Genomic DNA, 15,658 nt, shown 5'->3' with positions numbered 1-15,658 from the left:
TCGAGAGTTTTTATACATGTACTATATTATCCACAATGTAATTACGTTTCGAGCGCGCGCGCGTGCATCTCCTTTCTTTTAGTATATAGGTACTTCTGTGTGTATGTATGTATGTTTGTTATCTTAAGTGTTATCTAGTCTTTAACGTTATTACGCTATTTTATTACCAAGGTGCCCTGGCTATGTCAGCAAAACTACGAAATGTAAATCGTAAAATTGTTCACAGTGCAATCAAAAGGAAAAGTATCCGGTTCCACAGAGTGTTAAAACACACGGATGTGTCGGTTTGTGTATGTATGTGTATATGTGGGTATGCAATTTTCTACATATCGTCGCAACACACTGCGATTCCGTTTCCTTATCATTTTTCATTTCGGAAAAGTGGCTTGTCTGGCTCATCTATTTTACGTTTAAACGTACGGATTTGTTGGGCTGTCTGTTAGGAACCTTAATAAGGCAACGAAGGAGCCCTGAATCTTACAAGTGTATTTTTCTTTCTCCTTTTTTACGCCTTTTTGCGGTATCTTTTAAAGCCTAGTATCCTTTATCGTGTATTCAAAACACGACTAAAAATGTTTATTATTGCCTTATAAGAAAAAGATAGGTAGAGATAGAGAGAGAGAGAGAGAGAGAGAGAGAGAGAGAGAGAGAGAGAGAGAGAGACCCGGTACCCGAAGAGTACTATTACATAATATTAAAATCACTTAATGATAAAATGTGTAAAACATATCAGAAACTTTTTAGATGAAAAGCTTCGCGCGTGTCGTACCGTTTAATTCCTTGGTTCCGTGAACAGGCCAAAGCTCTCAAAAGTAGCGCGAAAATATATATAATATAAAATCCCACCCGCAACTTACATCGCAACAACTCTTAAATTTTCAAGATAAATCGAAATACAATTGCTCACATATATACAACATCAATAAAGCATCCGCTAACAGACAAGAAGGTCCAAAGATAGCAGAGATTTTCAACAACTTCATATATCACAGAAAGTTAATTATAAATACAACATTCGAACAGAAAGAGAGAGAGGAGAGAGAAAAAGAGAGCTTGGTTCGAGAGCTTAGCCAGACGTTACTTTTAACGAGTACACATTTCCCCGATAAAATATCATTCCGATGCACGTCGCACAGATAAATAAGAAGTACGTGAACTGTGAGGAGACTACGGTACCGAGGCTCCCTCTGATCGTTTTCGTTTAATACCATTACCACAGAGAGCTTATTATGCTACACTTTGCACAAAACGCCTTCTCCGCGGCACGATAAAAGTGAGGAATAATGATCCTCGATGAATATTTCTGTGAAAATCATCGTAAGTTAGACAAACGAAAGACTTCGTTTGCGTCGCCTTATCGCGCATCGCATCGTTATCGACGCATAAGGCGTGCGATATTTGTGCATCGTTATCACTATACTCTCCCGTATCAATCTGTTCGTCTCTCTGCCTGGCTGACCGAGCTGTTCATCATCGCTCGCTGTCGTCGCGATCATCGATATTCGTGATAACGTTGCGCTCGTTCAATCCGTGCTCATCATGTATATACAATAAGAGCGAGACAATCAACCATCCGCCATGCGCGACACCGTTGCCGTAGACGGCGTCGGATGAGGATGATGTACCAAGGCCGGAATTTCGATCATATCAGCCAGCTGCTGATTGGCGATGGCGGCGCTGATGATCGAGCAGGAAGTGAGGGGTTGCTATTTCTTGGTCGGTGTGCCTCGTTGCGTCAGACCCTCGAAGCGCTTGAAAGTGTAATTGATGAATACCCAGTCCTTGTATATTACCTCGCCGTCCTGTGGCATCGGCGCGGATGCTGTAACGAGATAAAATTGAAGGACGCGATTAAAAGTGTGTCATTCTCCACAAATATTGAATGTAATGGTAACGTTACGGGAAAAGAAGCACATACGTATCTCCAGTTTCACGTCTGGAAATTCGTCAAAGTTGGACGTATCGTCGATGGATCGCACCTCGACCGGTATGGCGGCCGGTCTTTCTCTAATGTGCTCCCAATCGACACCGCGGAAGAAGGGTGCCAATTTGAGCTCCTCAATGCCTCGTTGCGCCCCTGAAGAATAATCATAATAAAAGAATTATTTTTACGATAAGATCTATCGCCATGGGAGAAATTTTAATAATTCCGAGACGAAAATCCGATGAATTACCTAATCTTCTGTCGGCTTCGCAGCAAAATCTGATGATAGTGTCTTTAGCCTCTTCGCTAATGGGAACTTCCGGCGGGAATACCAGCGTTTCTCGCCAGTTCATTACTTTTCTATACGTCTCCTGTGGATTTTCGCTACAGAACGGAGGATAGCCTGAAATAATCACGTTGTTATCAATTTGTATCAGATTAGTTCCTCAGCGTATACAGATGTTTTTCAAACCGTTCAGAACTCTTATCGCTTTAGCGTTCATCTTTTACAATTATCTTACAATCAATATAACGTTACAATTATTATCAATATTGTGTTATAATCATTATTATAAAACGCGCAATTTATATATGCAGTATAATATATAATATTTACATACTAATATATGGTTTGACGAAAGAGTTTCCATGTACTAATTAATATAAATAGATTAACAGCCATGCCGATTATTTTTCTCGATAATTCGCCAATCTAAACGCATTTAAAAACGGAAAATACTAAAGGCATCGTACCTATAAGCATCTCGTACATAATAACTCCTAGGGACCAACAGTCGCAAGCCGGTCCATAACCTGTTTGTAGGAATACTTCCGGCGCGATATAGTCCGGAGTGCCGACCGTACTATAAGCCAGCGCTCTCCTGTTTCTTTTCCAACTCTCGGCTCTTCTTTTGCTGTCCATCGCGCCACCGCTTCCACTCCCACATGATGTCACTGCGCGAGACACAGGGCGAGGTATAAGTTAAATCATCATCATCATCGACGTTATGCAAATATCTCCGTTTGACGCGAGCAATGATGCAACTTACTGAAATCGGAAGGTTTCGCTTGACTCAGATCCCGGTAGAAATCAGTTCTGTGCGATTTCTTCAGACCCGTGCACAGCCCAAAATCGGATAGTTTTATATGGCCCCGTGCATCCAGCAACAGGTTGTCTGGCTTGATGTCTCTGTAAAATATAATTCAATTAATATAAAGGATTATTTTTGTTTTTAATTCGCGCGCAAAAGTATTATATATCCTTATGTTAGATGAACAAAAATAAAATTAAGTATAATTCAAAAATTTTTGTGTAACGTTCTTTACTAAAATATTAAATAAATGTTAAAGAACAATAACCGTAAAGTTTTTTGAAAAATCTATGATAATCATATTTATGTAAAACAATTTTGAAAGATTTAAATCAACGATTTGTAAGCAATTTTATTTTATTAATAAAATTATTTACTCGCTAACTGCAATAGATTTTTAACGGACGTACCTATGAATAAAACCTAATTTGTGTATGGAATCGATCGCTAACGCCGTTTCGGAAATATAAAATTGCGTGCACTCCTCGGAAAGTGTATCCTTTTTCATGAGCAGCGTCATCATATCACCTATAATTCATCTCAGTTTAAATATCCGCGACGCTCAAGGGTAACACCTTTGCTTTCATCGCCGATGATCAATGATAATGAGACTTACCGCCGGGCAAAAACTCCATTATCAGATAGAGATTTATAGGATCCTGGAAACTGTAGTACATTTTTACGACCCACTGATGATCCGCTTCCACGAGAACATCCCTCTCCGCTCTGACATGCGCGACTTGCTCCTTCTCGAGCATATCCGCCTTCCGGAGGATCTTCATCGCGTACACGTGTCCGGTGTCCTTCTTTTGTACGAGTCTCACCTATTTATTTCGCAGAGGAGGGCGTTTCAAGTGAAAATGCCGACAAGAATCCTGTCGCTAATGATTAAAAGCATTCTCTAATTTCAGATTTTTTGTGTGAAAGGGATTCCACTTGCTTTGCGAAGCGAGGAGAAGTACTACTTTTCTTGAGAAATAATAAGATAATTTCGCTCTCTCGTGTGGACGTGATCATTGCTTGTGAGAGCCTCTTTCGTATTTCCGTTATTATTGTAATTTTTGTAAAGCTCAATCTTCATCTCTAATGTGCTCAAATTGTCATGTAAATTGCGAGTAATTTATGTATGTCACGCATACAATGAATATATTATTCAAGATGCCATTTAAATCAAGAAGTGTCAATAAATATTGCAACTTGTTATAACATGCGAGAGACTATCTAACTTATATCTGGAAAATAATCTAATTAGAATCAAACTCATTCTTCGCCTTATTTTTTTCAAATTACTTAAAACTACTCTAAAACTACTCTAAAATAAAAATAATAAGTTACATCAATTATATGCACGATATCACAAGTCTCTCAGATTTCGTTCTCATTTTATCGCAGAGGAATTGCGCTTCGAAATTGCTTATATCTCAAACCGCAGCTAATTTTGTAATTAAACTAACACCAGACTTCCCGAAACTCGCTCGCTCATTAGCATCATTACGTATCATCGCTCCTTCTTTACCTCGCCAAAGGCACCCCTGCCGATGACTTTAAGGGGCTCGAAATCCTCAACGCCGAGCCGGGACCGCTTGAGTCGGAGGAACTCGGTCTCCTTTTGGGCATGCTGCAGCCTCTTTTCCTGCTTCTGCTGCTCCGAGAGGCCCTCATCTTTAAGGGACTCCTCGAGCTTCGCCAGCCTCTGCTTCCGCTCGATATGTTGCGCTATCAGATTGCTGTAATAGTTCTCCAATGTTACCTGCAAGAGGCAAAACGTACATGCAATGCTTTGATTATTATTGTATCAAACCCGCATGATATCGTCATCATTCTCCTCCTCTCGTCACGAGAGCTCGACGTAACGCGATCGATAATGTTTTATCTCGTGCACAACAAAACCACTTCCGCTGGCCACGCGCGGCTGTCTCACAGCTGGTGCGATTATTACGCTTTCCGAGATCAAGTTTGCATTCACTGTCGCGAGACACTTCGGTGCCAATGTTATTTTTCGTTAGAATAACCGTCGTAAAGAATAAAACTTGTAAAAATTCTTGAATTTTCCAGAGTATGTCATTCTTGAGTTCTTTCCAAATTAAAATAATAATTGTAATTAAAACCCCACTTTAATTAAATTTCTAGCTCCATTTACTAATGTGCATACCTCTGATATTATAATTCTCCCAAATTAAAATTCATGTTTCAAAAAGAGCAAAAATAAAAACTAAATAAAATGAAGGAAATTTTATTATGTTTCTCTTATTATTATTTTTAAAATATATTTATTAACAATTTTTATAGTGATGTTTGCAATATATGAAAACTTTTATGATTATTGATAATTAATGCGATATTATTTGATTTCCACATCATTGGAGTGGCAAATTCCAGAAGTTTCTTGCAATTTTCTCGATTGTTTCTAATTCTCCGACTTTTTCCCGTTCCCTGAAACTTATAGCAACTTTCTTCATATCATTTAAAAGTCCGCACAAGTACGCTAATATCTGATAAGAAATTGTTTTCTGCAATGATCAATGCTTATTATCAACGAAGTTATCGTGTATCTTCGGCAATAATTAACAAATGTTGAGCAATCGTTGTTGAGTAACAATAGGAAGAGTTGGGCAACTTTTGGTAATTTTTCTCAGAAAAACGTAGGTAGTCATTAACTGCCAAGTGTTTCAAATTAAAGTGGAAAATTTCGCAATTCAGTAGAAAACATATAATTCATCACAAACATTAACTCGCAATCGATATTATATTTCGCTTTTTTTTCTAATTAAATTCACAAGAAAGCATTTTTCAACTATCACAATATATATTTTTCTATAGCAATATTAAAATATCTCGACATTCAGATATAAATGTTATTAAGCGGATTGATGTTTTAATATAAATATATATTTTACAAAATATTAAAGCATTTTACGAGATTTGCGAAAATATCACGAATAAAAATTATTGTACATTATTCATATAAATTTATTTATAACAATATATTAAATAAGTAAAATCGCGAATTCATCATGTTATTAACTATAATAACTTAATAACATTTATATCTGAATAGTGACTAATGAATTAAATTTAGTTACGTGGATATATAGAGCATTGTAATATTTATCTTGTTGAAAAATGGCGACCGTTAATTAACAACACAATTCGTCGGTATTGCCTTTACACACGACGGTTGAATTATCCCGATGTTAACCTACATTTCTCTTGCTTATATAAAAGTACTTGGATCTCAAGGTTCTTTTTGCAGAGTAGTGACGATTAAGAACTCGAATATTAAATTATCAGCTATACCGCAATAACCTTTTTAACCGACTGTCTTTTAACAACACATGACCTCAAATTAAATTTATTAAGATGCAAAAGTTTTACTATAAATAACAGAAAAATTGTATAAAATATATCAATTTATTAAAGCGTTTAAGTTAGTAAGAAAGTTTAATCGGTTTACGTCGATTTCTCCTTCATCGAAAATTTACAGATACAAACATCTTTACAGTATTGTTTACTGTAAAAACTAAGTATTTTTTATACACAAAACAAAAATTGAAAGAATCCAGACAGATAATAGTTTTATTTTTCGTTAATAGAGCAAATAAAAAAAATAATTGACTTTTATAATTATCAAGTTATTAAATGTCAACTATCTTGTTTATCCAAATTTTATCTCTGCAAAACAATATCTTCAAAATTAGTAGAATCAAGAATCAAGAAACGCCGTCTTGTAATCATGTCAATATTCTATAACACTCGATATATATTAAATCATCTGTCGCGAAATGGATTGACGAACGGCGATATATAGAGCAGAATAGTTGCTATCTTAATAAAATAATCAAGTTGGAACTAAACTCAAACTCACCTTGGCCTTGGTCGCCTTGTCCAACGTGTGGCCACTAAATCGGATCGTGCTCTCGGTGGCCGCCATCTCCAGCACCCCTGCAATAGACAAGGAAAGAAGGTCACTACTTGTCATCAATTTCAAGTATTAACATCTCCTGACACTAATCCTAACGCAATCTCTTATGTATGTTGCCAATAAAAATATGGTCAGAACGAGGGCGATGGGAGGTGAATGACATCTTCGTTACTAAATAACTTGACAACTCGTTAACGAAATATCGAACCAGAAATGATGTCAGTTATTTTAGTAATAATAATAAAATATTATCGTCAAAATGATTATATATTCAAACTATTTCATATCTTTTTCTCGTATTTATATAAAGGAAAAGATGGAAAGATAAAAAAAATGTTTTTGATCTATGAAATTAGATATTTATGTTTACGAATTTATGATCCACGTTTTAAATTTTATATAAAAAGGTAAGCTCTTTAGATAAAAGATTTATCTTGTACCTCGCACATTACATAGTAACGTACACTGCGTACGAATATTACTACTTTTTCAGAGAATAAAAAAATCGATGAAGAGTTACACACCCGCAAAAGATGACGAAACATTATAAATACGCATCGTGAGTAAATTTCCCTGAGGGCAATTATTATAGGCTTGGACTGCGCGTTTATATTCTAAGACCGACACATGGGAAAAAGTGTGAAAACGTCACATAATCGATTACTTGAAGGGTTTTTAATAAATCCCACTCATCTGCAACGTGGATGATCATTTTTGCTATGACAAGATAAACTCATGACCTCAATATTCGATATGACAGTATTAACTGATGTATTCAGAGTAACTATTGACTTTTTATGAAAGAAAATATATATCAAAAATTTTTTAATTTTAAAGCTTGGTAAAGAATCAATAGAGACGATTTAAAGAGTTGATTCATATCCGACCATTTTTAACTATTTAAAAAATCAACTTGCACATTTCATATAAACACGCCATATTCACATTTATCTTAAGACAAGTTACAAAGTTATATATTACACAAAGTATAATATTAAAATAATTATATAATATTTATACCATGATTAATGTTGAGGAATATTTCCTTGTATAAATTATAATTATAATTTCACGAAAATAAACAACAATTCTCGTATTTTCCATTTCCTTTTCATTAGGAAACCTACTATTGAGTGCTTCGAACGAGTACACTCCTTTTCATTAACAAAGATAGAAAGTCAATGGAATGTGTTTCCTTGTGATCCAATCTGGTATATCGCGATACATTGTTTCTAGCTAGCTTTCCTTTGACACTTGAATGCAGTTGAAAATTAAGTGGTTCATGACAGGTGCTCAAAATGACCTAATTACGACTCAGTACTCGACAGAACAAGTCCGTCGCGTAGTTCAAAGGAATTCGCAATCTTTTGTTAATTGCGTGTTTCATAGTATTATACGTATAATACACGGATCTAGTTATGACTTCATGTTAAATTTTTAAGTTAATGACGCCAACCACGAAGAGCTTTACAATAGACGTTAATTCGTAATTGTGTTACGAAGCTATTATCCTAACTCGTTATCTTTGCAACTTCACGGCTTTAAATAATTAAAATTTGTGGTATTTATATTTAGAACAGTCGTTTTTAGAGTGAATAAAAAATATGTCATATCACTAATAATGTAGCTATCGCATTATGTTATGCGTGTATGATATTTTATCTTCTTAATATCTTTCAATTCTTATTCTTATTAATTATTAAAAATCTTAATCAAATCATCTCTCTGAATTTAGCTCTCGCATCTTTTAAAGAAGAGAAATAAAGATCGTACTGTTTTAGAAATTGATATAAATAAATTATGTGATTTAAAAAATGCACAATAAAATTATACAATAAAAGATAAATGCGTGAACACGCGTGAAATAATAGATATTTATATAAAAGCTGCAGTAGAAATGCACGAATTCTTGATACTATATAAAGTAAGTCCTCATTGAATACATCTGAAGCAACAACGGAAGCGTCATTACGTTATCAGGCGGATTGATGGAGCGACAAATCTCTCGTCCGGCTTAAAAGAACGACATATCTCATAATCACATGCCAAGTGTGTTTACCATAACGCAAACTATGGTTCTTGGCGAGGGACACTTATTTCGAGGACATCGCGTGGTGTCATCGAATGAATCATTATTACGCAATCATACATAACGTACGCGCATATGTTGCAGATACTACAAATACAATGAATTACAAGGAGATCCGTTGCGAGATACGATATTGCATATTTTTTCTTTTTTTTTTTTTTTGCGTAAATGCATCAATATTGTATGCTTCCGTAAGTGTGACGCATTTACAAAAATTTCATTCGTATAAATATTCACGAAAGTAGACAAATACTAACTTTTAGAAACATCCCGTATTTTATATATAACACTACTAAATCTTTCTCTATCTGTATATATACAAAAATTTATAAAATATAATATACATATATAATGATAATTACGTTATTTTATATTATTCATTTTAATAAGAGAAACTCTCTTTGTGTGTGTTTCGCCCATAAATTTAGTTGTTTCAATGGCTGTAACATAGACTTTGTCAGTTTAATGACAAAGTATTAATTTGTCGCGTATCTATTTGTTTCGATATTCTCAATTCAATAGGATCAGCGGTACTTAGCAAACAATATTGATGCTATACCATTATCATGAAATAATTGCCAATTAATGTACATAGTTCTACGTACGAGAAGATTATATAATCGATATTCGGGGGAAACTAAAACGCGATGTAATACATCGATCATTAATATTTGTATATATTACGCGCGTAAATATATTAACGAGATAGAATCTTCTATGAAATTATATTTGACGATTTTTATTAAGCTTTTCAAAATCTAAAAAGGTCTTTGAAATATCAAGATAAACCAACGTACAGAGAAATTAGTTGAAATTTCCACATTTCCGCATTAATATGTAATTTCGTCCGCAATGCAGCAGAGAAAGATTCGATGGCCCGAGGTACAACGTGGTGGACCCAGATACGAGAGTTTCCCCTTGCGGTTTATTTTATGAGCGTTGATTAGACGCGTTCGTGTCAGGAATATCGCGCTATCATAACTACACTAGACGTTAATTATCTCGAACATCGTACTAATCATCGTTTGGTAATACGTGCTCAGGAAACAATGCGTTCAATTAAAAGCGGATGCTTGTTTGCTTTCTCGGTTAATTCGACGCGTTCCATTTTTGGCTTTTACATCAAAAATGAATCCAAAACGATCGTTGTCGCTTCGTATTAGCGAGAAACTTTCGAAAAAAATATCTGTATAATATATACACTATATACTAAAAATATTTCTCTGGGATCTGCAAGTGATTAATATTATGTACCTGTGGACGTATGACATTTGTCCTTCTACCATCCAGATAGATATTGATTGCTCCGGTTCCGCAGGCACTTTTACGTATCGGCAAATGCGAAAGTATGAGTCTATTCATATGAAAATTATTAATTCAGAAGGAACGTTCGTGTAACAGCCAAATTCAAATTGGAAATGTTTAACTCATATTCTAATTTATTAAATGTTGCTATTACATATTCTCTCTCTTTGTTTTTTTTTAAATTATATATTACAGATATATGTTAAATATAAGATATAAAAATACGAAATATTTACGATAAAGATCAAGTTTAGTAATATTATATAAATTTTTAGATTATGATAATTGTCACGATCTTATCCTTCATTTATTTATCATCCACTGTTATCGATAACGATTCTAAAATCAAATTGGTCAGTAATTAAATTTTTTAACACACATGCGAATGCTGCAAGTGGTGACTCGCGTTTGCTTGAGTTAAAAATATCGTAACATCCGTGTTTCAGTTTCACTCATCAATGACTTTACGTGAAAGATGTATGGAAGTCTGCTGGAAGTCAACAGGTTCTTATGTACAAATTTTCTATATGTTTCAGGAAGGCTCTCTGCGTCTGTCGTACGTGGGCGTAATTCGTTTTAAGTGATGGGATAAATGTCTATTAATTGCCATCATCCGAGTAACATGAGTTATAGAACGTGTAAACAAACTCGGTGACGCGAAGCACACATGTGCATCGTGTGGATAATGTACACATTGTGTGCTCATATGCTATCGTATATCGAGAATTAATCATGATTGCACGATCTTGCGGATGTTATAAATTATTGCGGAATTATTTATTCTATTAGAATTCTACAAATGTCGACGGATCATTGAAATCCAAATGTGTCGGGTAACGTGCATAAAAATATTTGACAGCGAAGCAAAAATGTTATTAAACATGTGATAAAGGCAAGTTATAAAGGCAAGTTATAAAGGCACGCGTGCACAGCTTTATCATGTAAACTATAATATACGCTTACTCATTTCTAATCCGTCATGAGTCAGTGAGCGAATGGTGTAGAAGTTTTTATATACAATATCGCGGATATCAAAAAAGTTTTTTTACAGGTTTAAATTTTATCGATAAATTTGATTTATTTCATTTTTCTACAACACACACACACACACACAAGTATACTGAAAAATTAGATTATAAAATTACTTAACGTCAAAAATTAACAGATTTCACGAATTAAATCTGCAGAGTACGAATGGACTAGAAATTTTATTAACATGAAACAGTTATAACAATCGTCTTTCATTAAATTTTTGTAAAAAAAGGGCTGAATCTGAAATGTTAAAAGTATTATTTGTAATACATATTTGCACACTATATTTTTCTTTTTATATTATTATAGAGTTAATAATCATACAAAGTAATTTATTTCAAAAATAATATAATCTCTAATATTATCTGATATATTCAAATCTATATTTTATATAGAAGGTAAATTTTCTCGCTCTCTTCGCAAAGGCTCTTTGTATGCTGAATGTTGGATATAATACAGATATACATGCAGAATGTGCAAATTTTTTTAGCAGACTGTGAGCGCTCCGTTATCGAAACGTCATAAACCGAGGCGTCACGTCACAATAATTTCAGGGAAACAGCAGGTCACGTTTCGAGAGAAAGAATCGTATGTGTGTCTCCAAAGTAGAACGTAGGAACCGTAAAGCGAGTCCCCAGTCCTTAAATGGCAACGAAGCGTGGGTGAATCACAGGGACAACAGCATTTGCCTGGAGCCGTACGCAACAATGCCACACATTTACGTCGCAATGTTCAACCTTGATGCTTATTAAATAATGGCGACACAGACACAGTCCGCATGGTCGCCAATATTTATGCGGCCGCGGGGCATTTTGTATGCACCGGGTTTTTTTTTTCTTTTTTTCGTCGGACTCATGCAAATAATTGCCGCCGCAAAATGTCGACGTCAGCGCGTGATTAAAGCTGTCCATGCAGCTGTGCATTCAGAAAATGACACTCTGTCGATAGTGGTAATTTTCCTTTATAAACGTGCGCGGGTGGCGTTATTTTGAAACACGTGTTTAAATCGCTCGTCGATTAAAAAATAATAATTGTCGCGTCGACAAATCGTGAAGCTTTATGCGATTTTATTTCGCAACGGGTAAAATGACTTTATCCCCCCGTTCAATCTACAATTTCCTCGATTCCGCGCAATTTTGCACAGATTCGCGTGGCAACTGTGATGGTGTAACGCATCGTTAAAATTTCGCTGTTTCCATCTCGCAATTTTCGGATCGAAACTCCGCTGCTCCCCACCGTGACATTTGCCGATTCGTTTAGCACGCAACAACCTATTATAACGCAATCCACCTTGATTACATTACGGATTACAAAGCCGCGGTCCCAGAAGCCATATATCTACTTACTCCGCTTATTGCGTGCGTGCGCGAAAAGAGACATCATCAGGAAGTCGCGATAAGAATTGGACGAGTTCGGCGTACGAGAGGAAAAACGTCAAAGTTCATCATCTCCGTAAAAAATGGATCGTTAAATAAAATTGAATGTTCATAGATAAGCGCTCTTACTCGGAATGAATAAAAGAGTTTTACTCGGATGAACACTGGTCTAAATCATCCTTTTTTTTACTTTGGGAGCTAAAAAGTTCCAAATTGAACAAAAGTGCTCTGAAAGTTTAAAATCACTTCTTTTTGAATTCATATATAATAGTTTCTTCATGTGAAACGTAACATATGAAATAGCTAATCTATTATTCGTTAGAATAATACTCCACTATTGTAAAAAGCGGTCGTGAAAAAAATATAAAATCTATCTAAATCTCTTGCCTATATCTCCTCTGTGCTTTTAACAATTCCATATCAATTTACCGAGAATGTCCCACATTCTATTTAATTCCATTACGATCTTATTCTCTAAATTTGCTTAAGGGTAAAGTTTCGACCTATATTTCGAATCGACGGTTCACCATGCAACGTGACGATTCTCACGCGTAATTTCACACGGCTCTCTTTCGCGACGAAGAGAGAACGAGAGAGGGAGGAAGAAAGATACGGAAAATCAATTTTACGGTGCAAAAAGACGAGCCGATCCCTCGTCATTCGCGAAGCGCGTACAACATATCGCATGCGCGCGTTATGCACGCGATCAACCTACTTGCTCGGAGCGAAAATAACCGTAAATAACGGTCACAGCATTTCTTGCCGGATCGGCGGATGCGCGAGATCTGGTGAAGAGGATCACGGATCCTTTGCTTGTCTCACCTATTTTCAGTAGACAATAATATAAATCTTTAATAATAATAATTGGTATGAAAAGATTCAATAGAAAAACTTAAACGGCCAAAAGAATATTTTTTAGAAACAAGAAAAAAGATAGAAGAAAAAAAAATTGGAAAAAGAAGTAATTATACCGTATAAATAGATACATTTTTGAAAAGAGAGGAAACGAAAACTCTTAATAAAAATAATAATGAAGCAATGGAATCTATAACAATAAAACTTCAATATCTCAAAAGCCAATACATAAACGAATACATAATAGAATTCTTAGCTTATTAATTGACCATTTAAGATTTCGTCATATCGCTCGTGTTTTAACAATTTTCTATAAACGCACTCATGCAAAATATTTTCATGTCGCTGATGTAACGCGGTTTGTTCTGACATGTTGTAACACGATTATCGAGCATATAATACCAAGGCCGATAGAAATCGCCATCGTGTACGTATATATACACATACATACAAAAGTGCTAGCTTTCTCTCTATTGGTTAACACCGGAGCAGGGCTTCTCTGCGACATCCGTTATATAAGACACGATCGTATTGATGTTAAGTTCTACAGCTGAAATGCAAACAACTGCAAAAAAGCAGTAGAGTGTGTGCAAAAAATATCTAATTAACTAGTGTACATTAACAAAGTGGGAAAAGCTTTTTACTTCCTGATATTATGTAGATATATAGACTTTTTACTTCCTGATGACATGAGACAAGTATATACGATTATATATGATTTTATATAATTTAATTCATTAAGTTAATTACTATCTGCATGCCATTAATTAGATGCAGAATATCTCGTGTATGCTGAATAAATACAAGGAAAAATATATAATTAAAATACAATATAATTTGTGTCTTTTTCTTTGCTACGGAAATTATTCCCGCAATCAACGCATTTGTATAGCTCCATCGGAAAACTGTCAGATATTATTTCATGTTATTTCATTGCAGCAATTGCTACCATGTGAGTAAAATTACAGTTGTAATGGCTATTATTATTAGATTATTTTGATTTATGAACATAATTTGCTTGTTTTTTTTTTTCTAAGATTGCTTCCGTCCTCACACGGCTCTCTTTCGCGACGAAGAGAGAACGAGAGAGGGAGGAAGAAAGATACGGAAAATCAATTTTACGGTGCAAAAAGACGAGCCGATCCCTCGTCATTCGCGAAGCGCGTACAACATATCGCATGCGCGCGTTATGCACGCGATCAACCTACTTGCTCGGAGCGAAAATAACCGTAAATAACGGTCACAGCATTTCTTGCCGGATCGGCGGATGCGCGAGATCTGGTGAAGAGGATCACGGATCCTTTGCTTGTCTCACCTATTTTCAGTAGACAATAATATTCAAGAAAATCGAAATAAAAGAAATATAAAGATAAGAAATAAGGGTGAGTGCATTTAATCGAGAATCAATCGGTTGGACAATTGCGTATATAGATATTTAAAGTATTTCGAATTTACAGTAAAAAATAACTGATATATATGGTATATTTTTATATTAAGAAAAGAGTTTTTTAAATTGAAAATTGGAAATAATAATTTTAAAAATAATAATAATAATAATTTAATAATATAAATCTTTAATAATAATAATTGGTATGAAAAGATTCAATAGAAAAACTTAAACGGCCAAAAGAATATTTTTTAGAAACAAGAAAAAAGATAGAAGAAAAAAAAATTGGAAAAAGAAGTAATTATACCGTATAAATAGATACATTTTTGAAAAGAGAGGAAACGAAAACTCTTTTTTTTTTTTTCTAAGATTGCTTCCGTCCGATTCATACTGTTTTCGAATAATAGCCTCCCCGATCGATAGACGTAAAAATAGATCATGGGTTCATCAATGAGTGACCTGCTGGCCCGATTAGTGTACCCCCAAGAACTCTATCAAATTATATCGAGAGTAAGTGTGTCGCAATCGGTCCGAAGAAGTCGTAGAACTGCAAGCGTAAAAATAGCAAACACTTCCGTGTTCTATAGAACGCTACAGATATATAAAAAGCAGTGTTAAATTAACTTTTACTATTTTACGTTTCCATTTTTCTCTTTTAATTTAATGTTTAATATATA

General features: G+C 34.8%; 1 protein-coding gene across 1 annotated transcript in view; it reads right to left on the bottom strand.

Annotated features, from left to right (window-relative positions):
* Positions 1-6: 6 nt before the first annotated feature.
* The window catches only part of LOC115238599 (serine/threonine-protein kinase tricorner), a 94,756-nt gene continuing 79,104 nt past the window's right edge, over positions 7-15,658 (bottom strand). Inside the window, 9 exon segments of the mRNA XM_029812562.1 lie at positions 7-1,822; positions 1,919-2,077; positions 2,175-2,327; positions 2,678-2,878; positions 2,974-3,113; positions 3,426-3,543; positions 3,632-3,839; positions 4,532-4,765; positions 6,881-6,957. Coding sequence (XP_029668422.1) covers positions 1,707-1,822; positions 1,919-2,077; positions 2,175-2,327; positions 2,678-2,878; positions 2,974-3,113; positions 3,426-3,543; positions 3,632-3,839; positions 4,532-4,765; positions 6,881-6,957 — 1,406 coding nt within the window. The 3' untranslated portion in view covers positions 7-1,706.

The sequence above is a fragment of the Formica exsecta genome, unplaced genomic scaffold (genome assembly GCF_003651465.1).
Source record: "Formica exsecta isolate Colony F162 unplaced genomic scaffold, ASM365146v1 scaffold352, whole genome shotgun sequence".
NCBI classification, from domain to species: domain Eukaryota; kingdom Metazoa; phylum Arthropoda; class Insecta; order Hymenoptera; family Formicidae; genus Formica; species Formica exsecta.
This window is presented reverse-complemented; position numbering and strand designations above follow the sequence as displayed.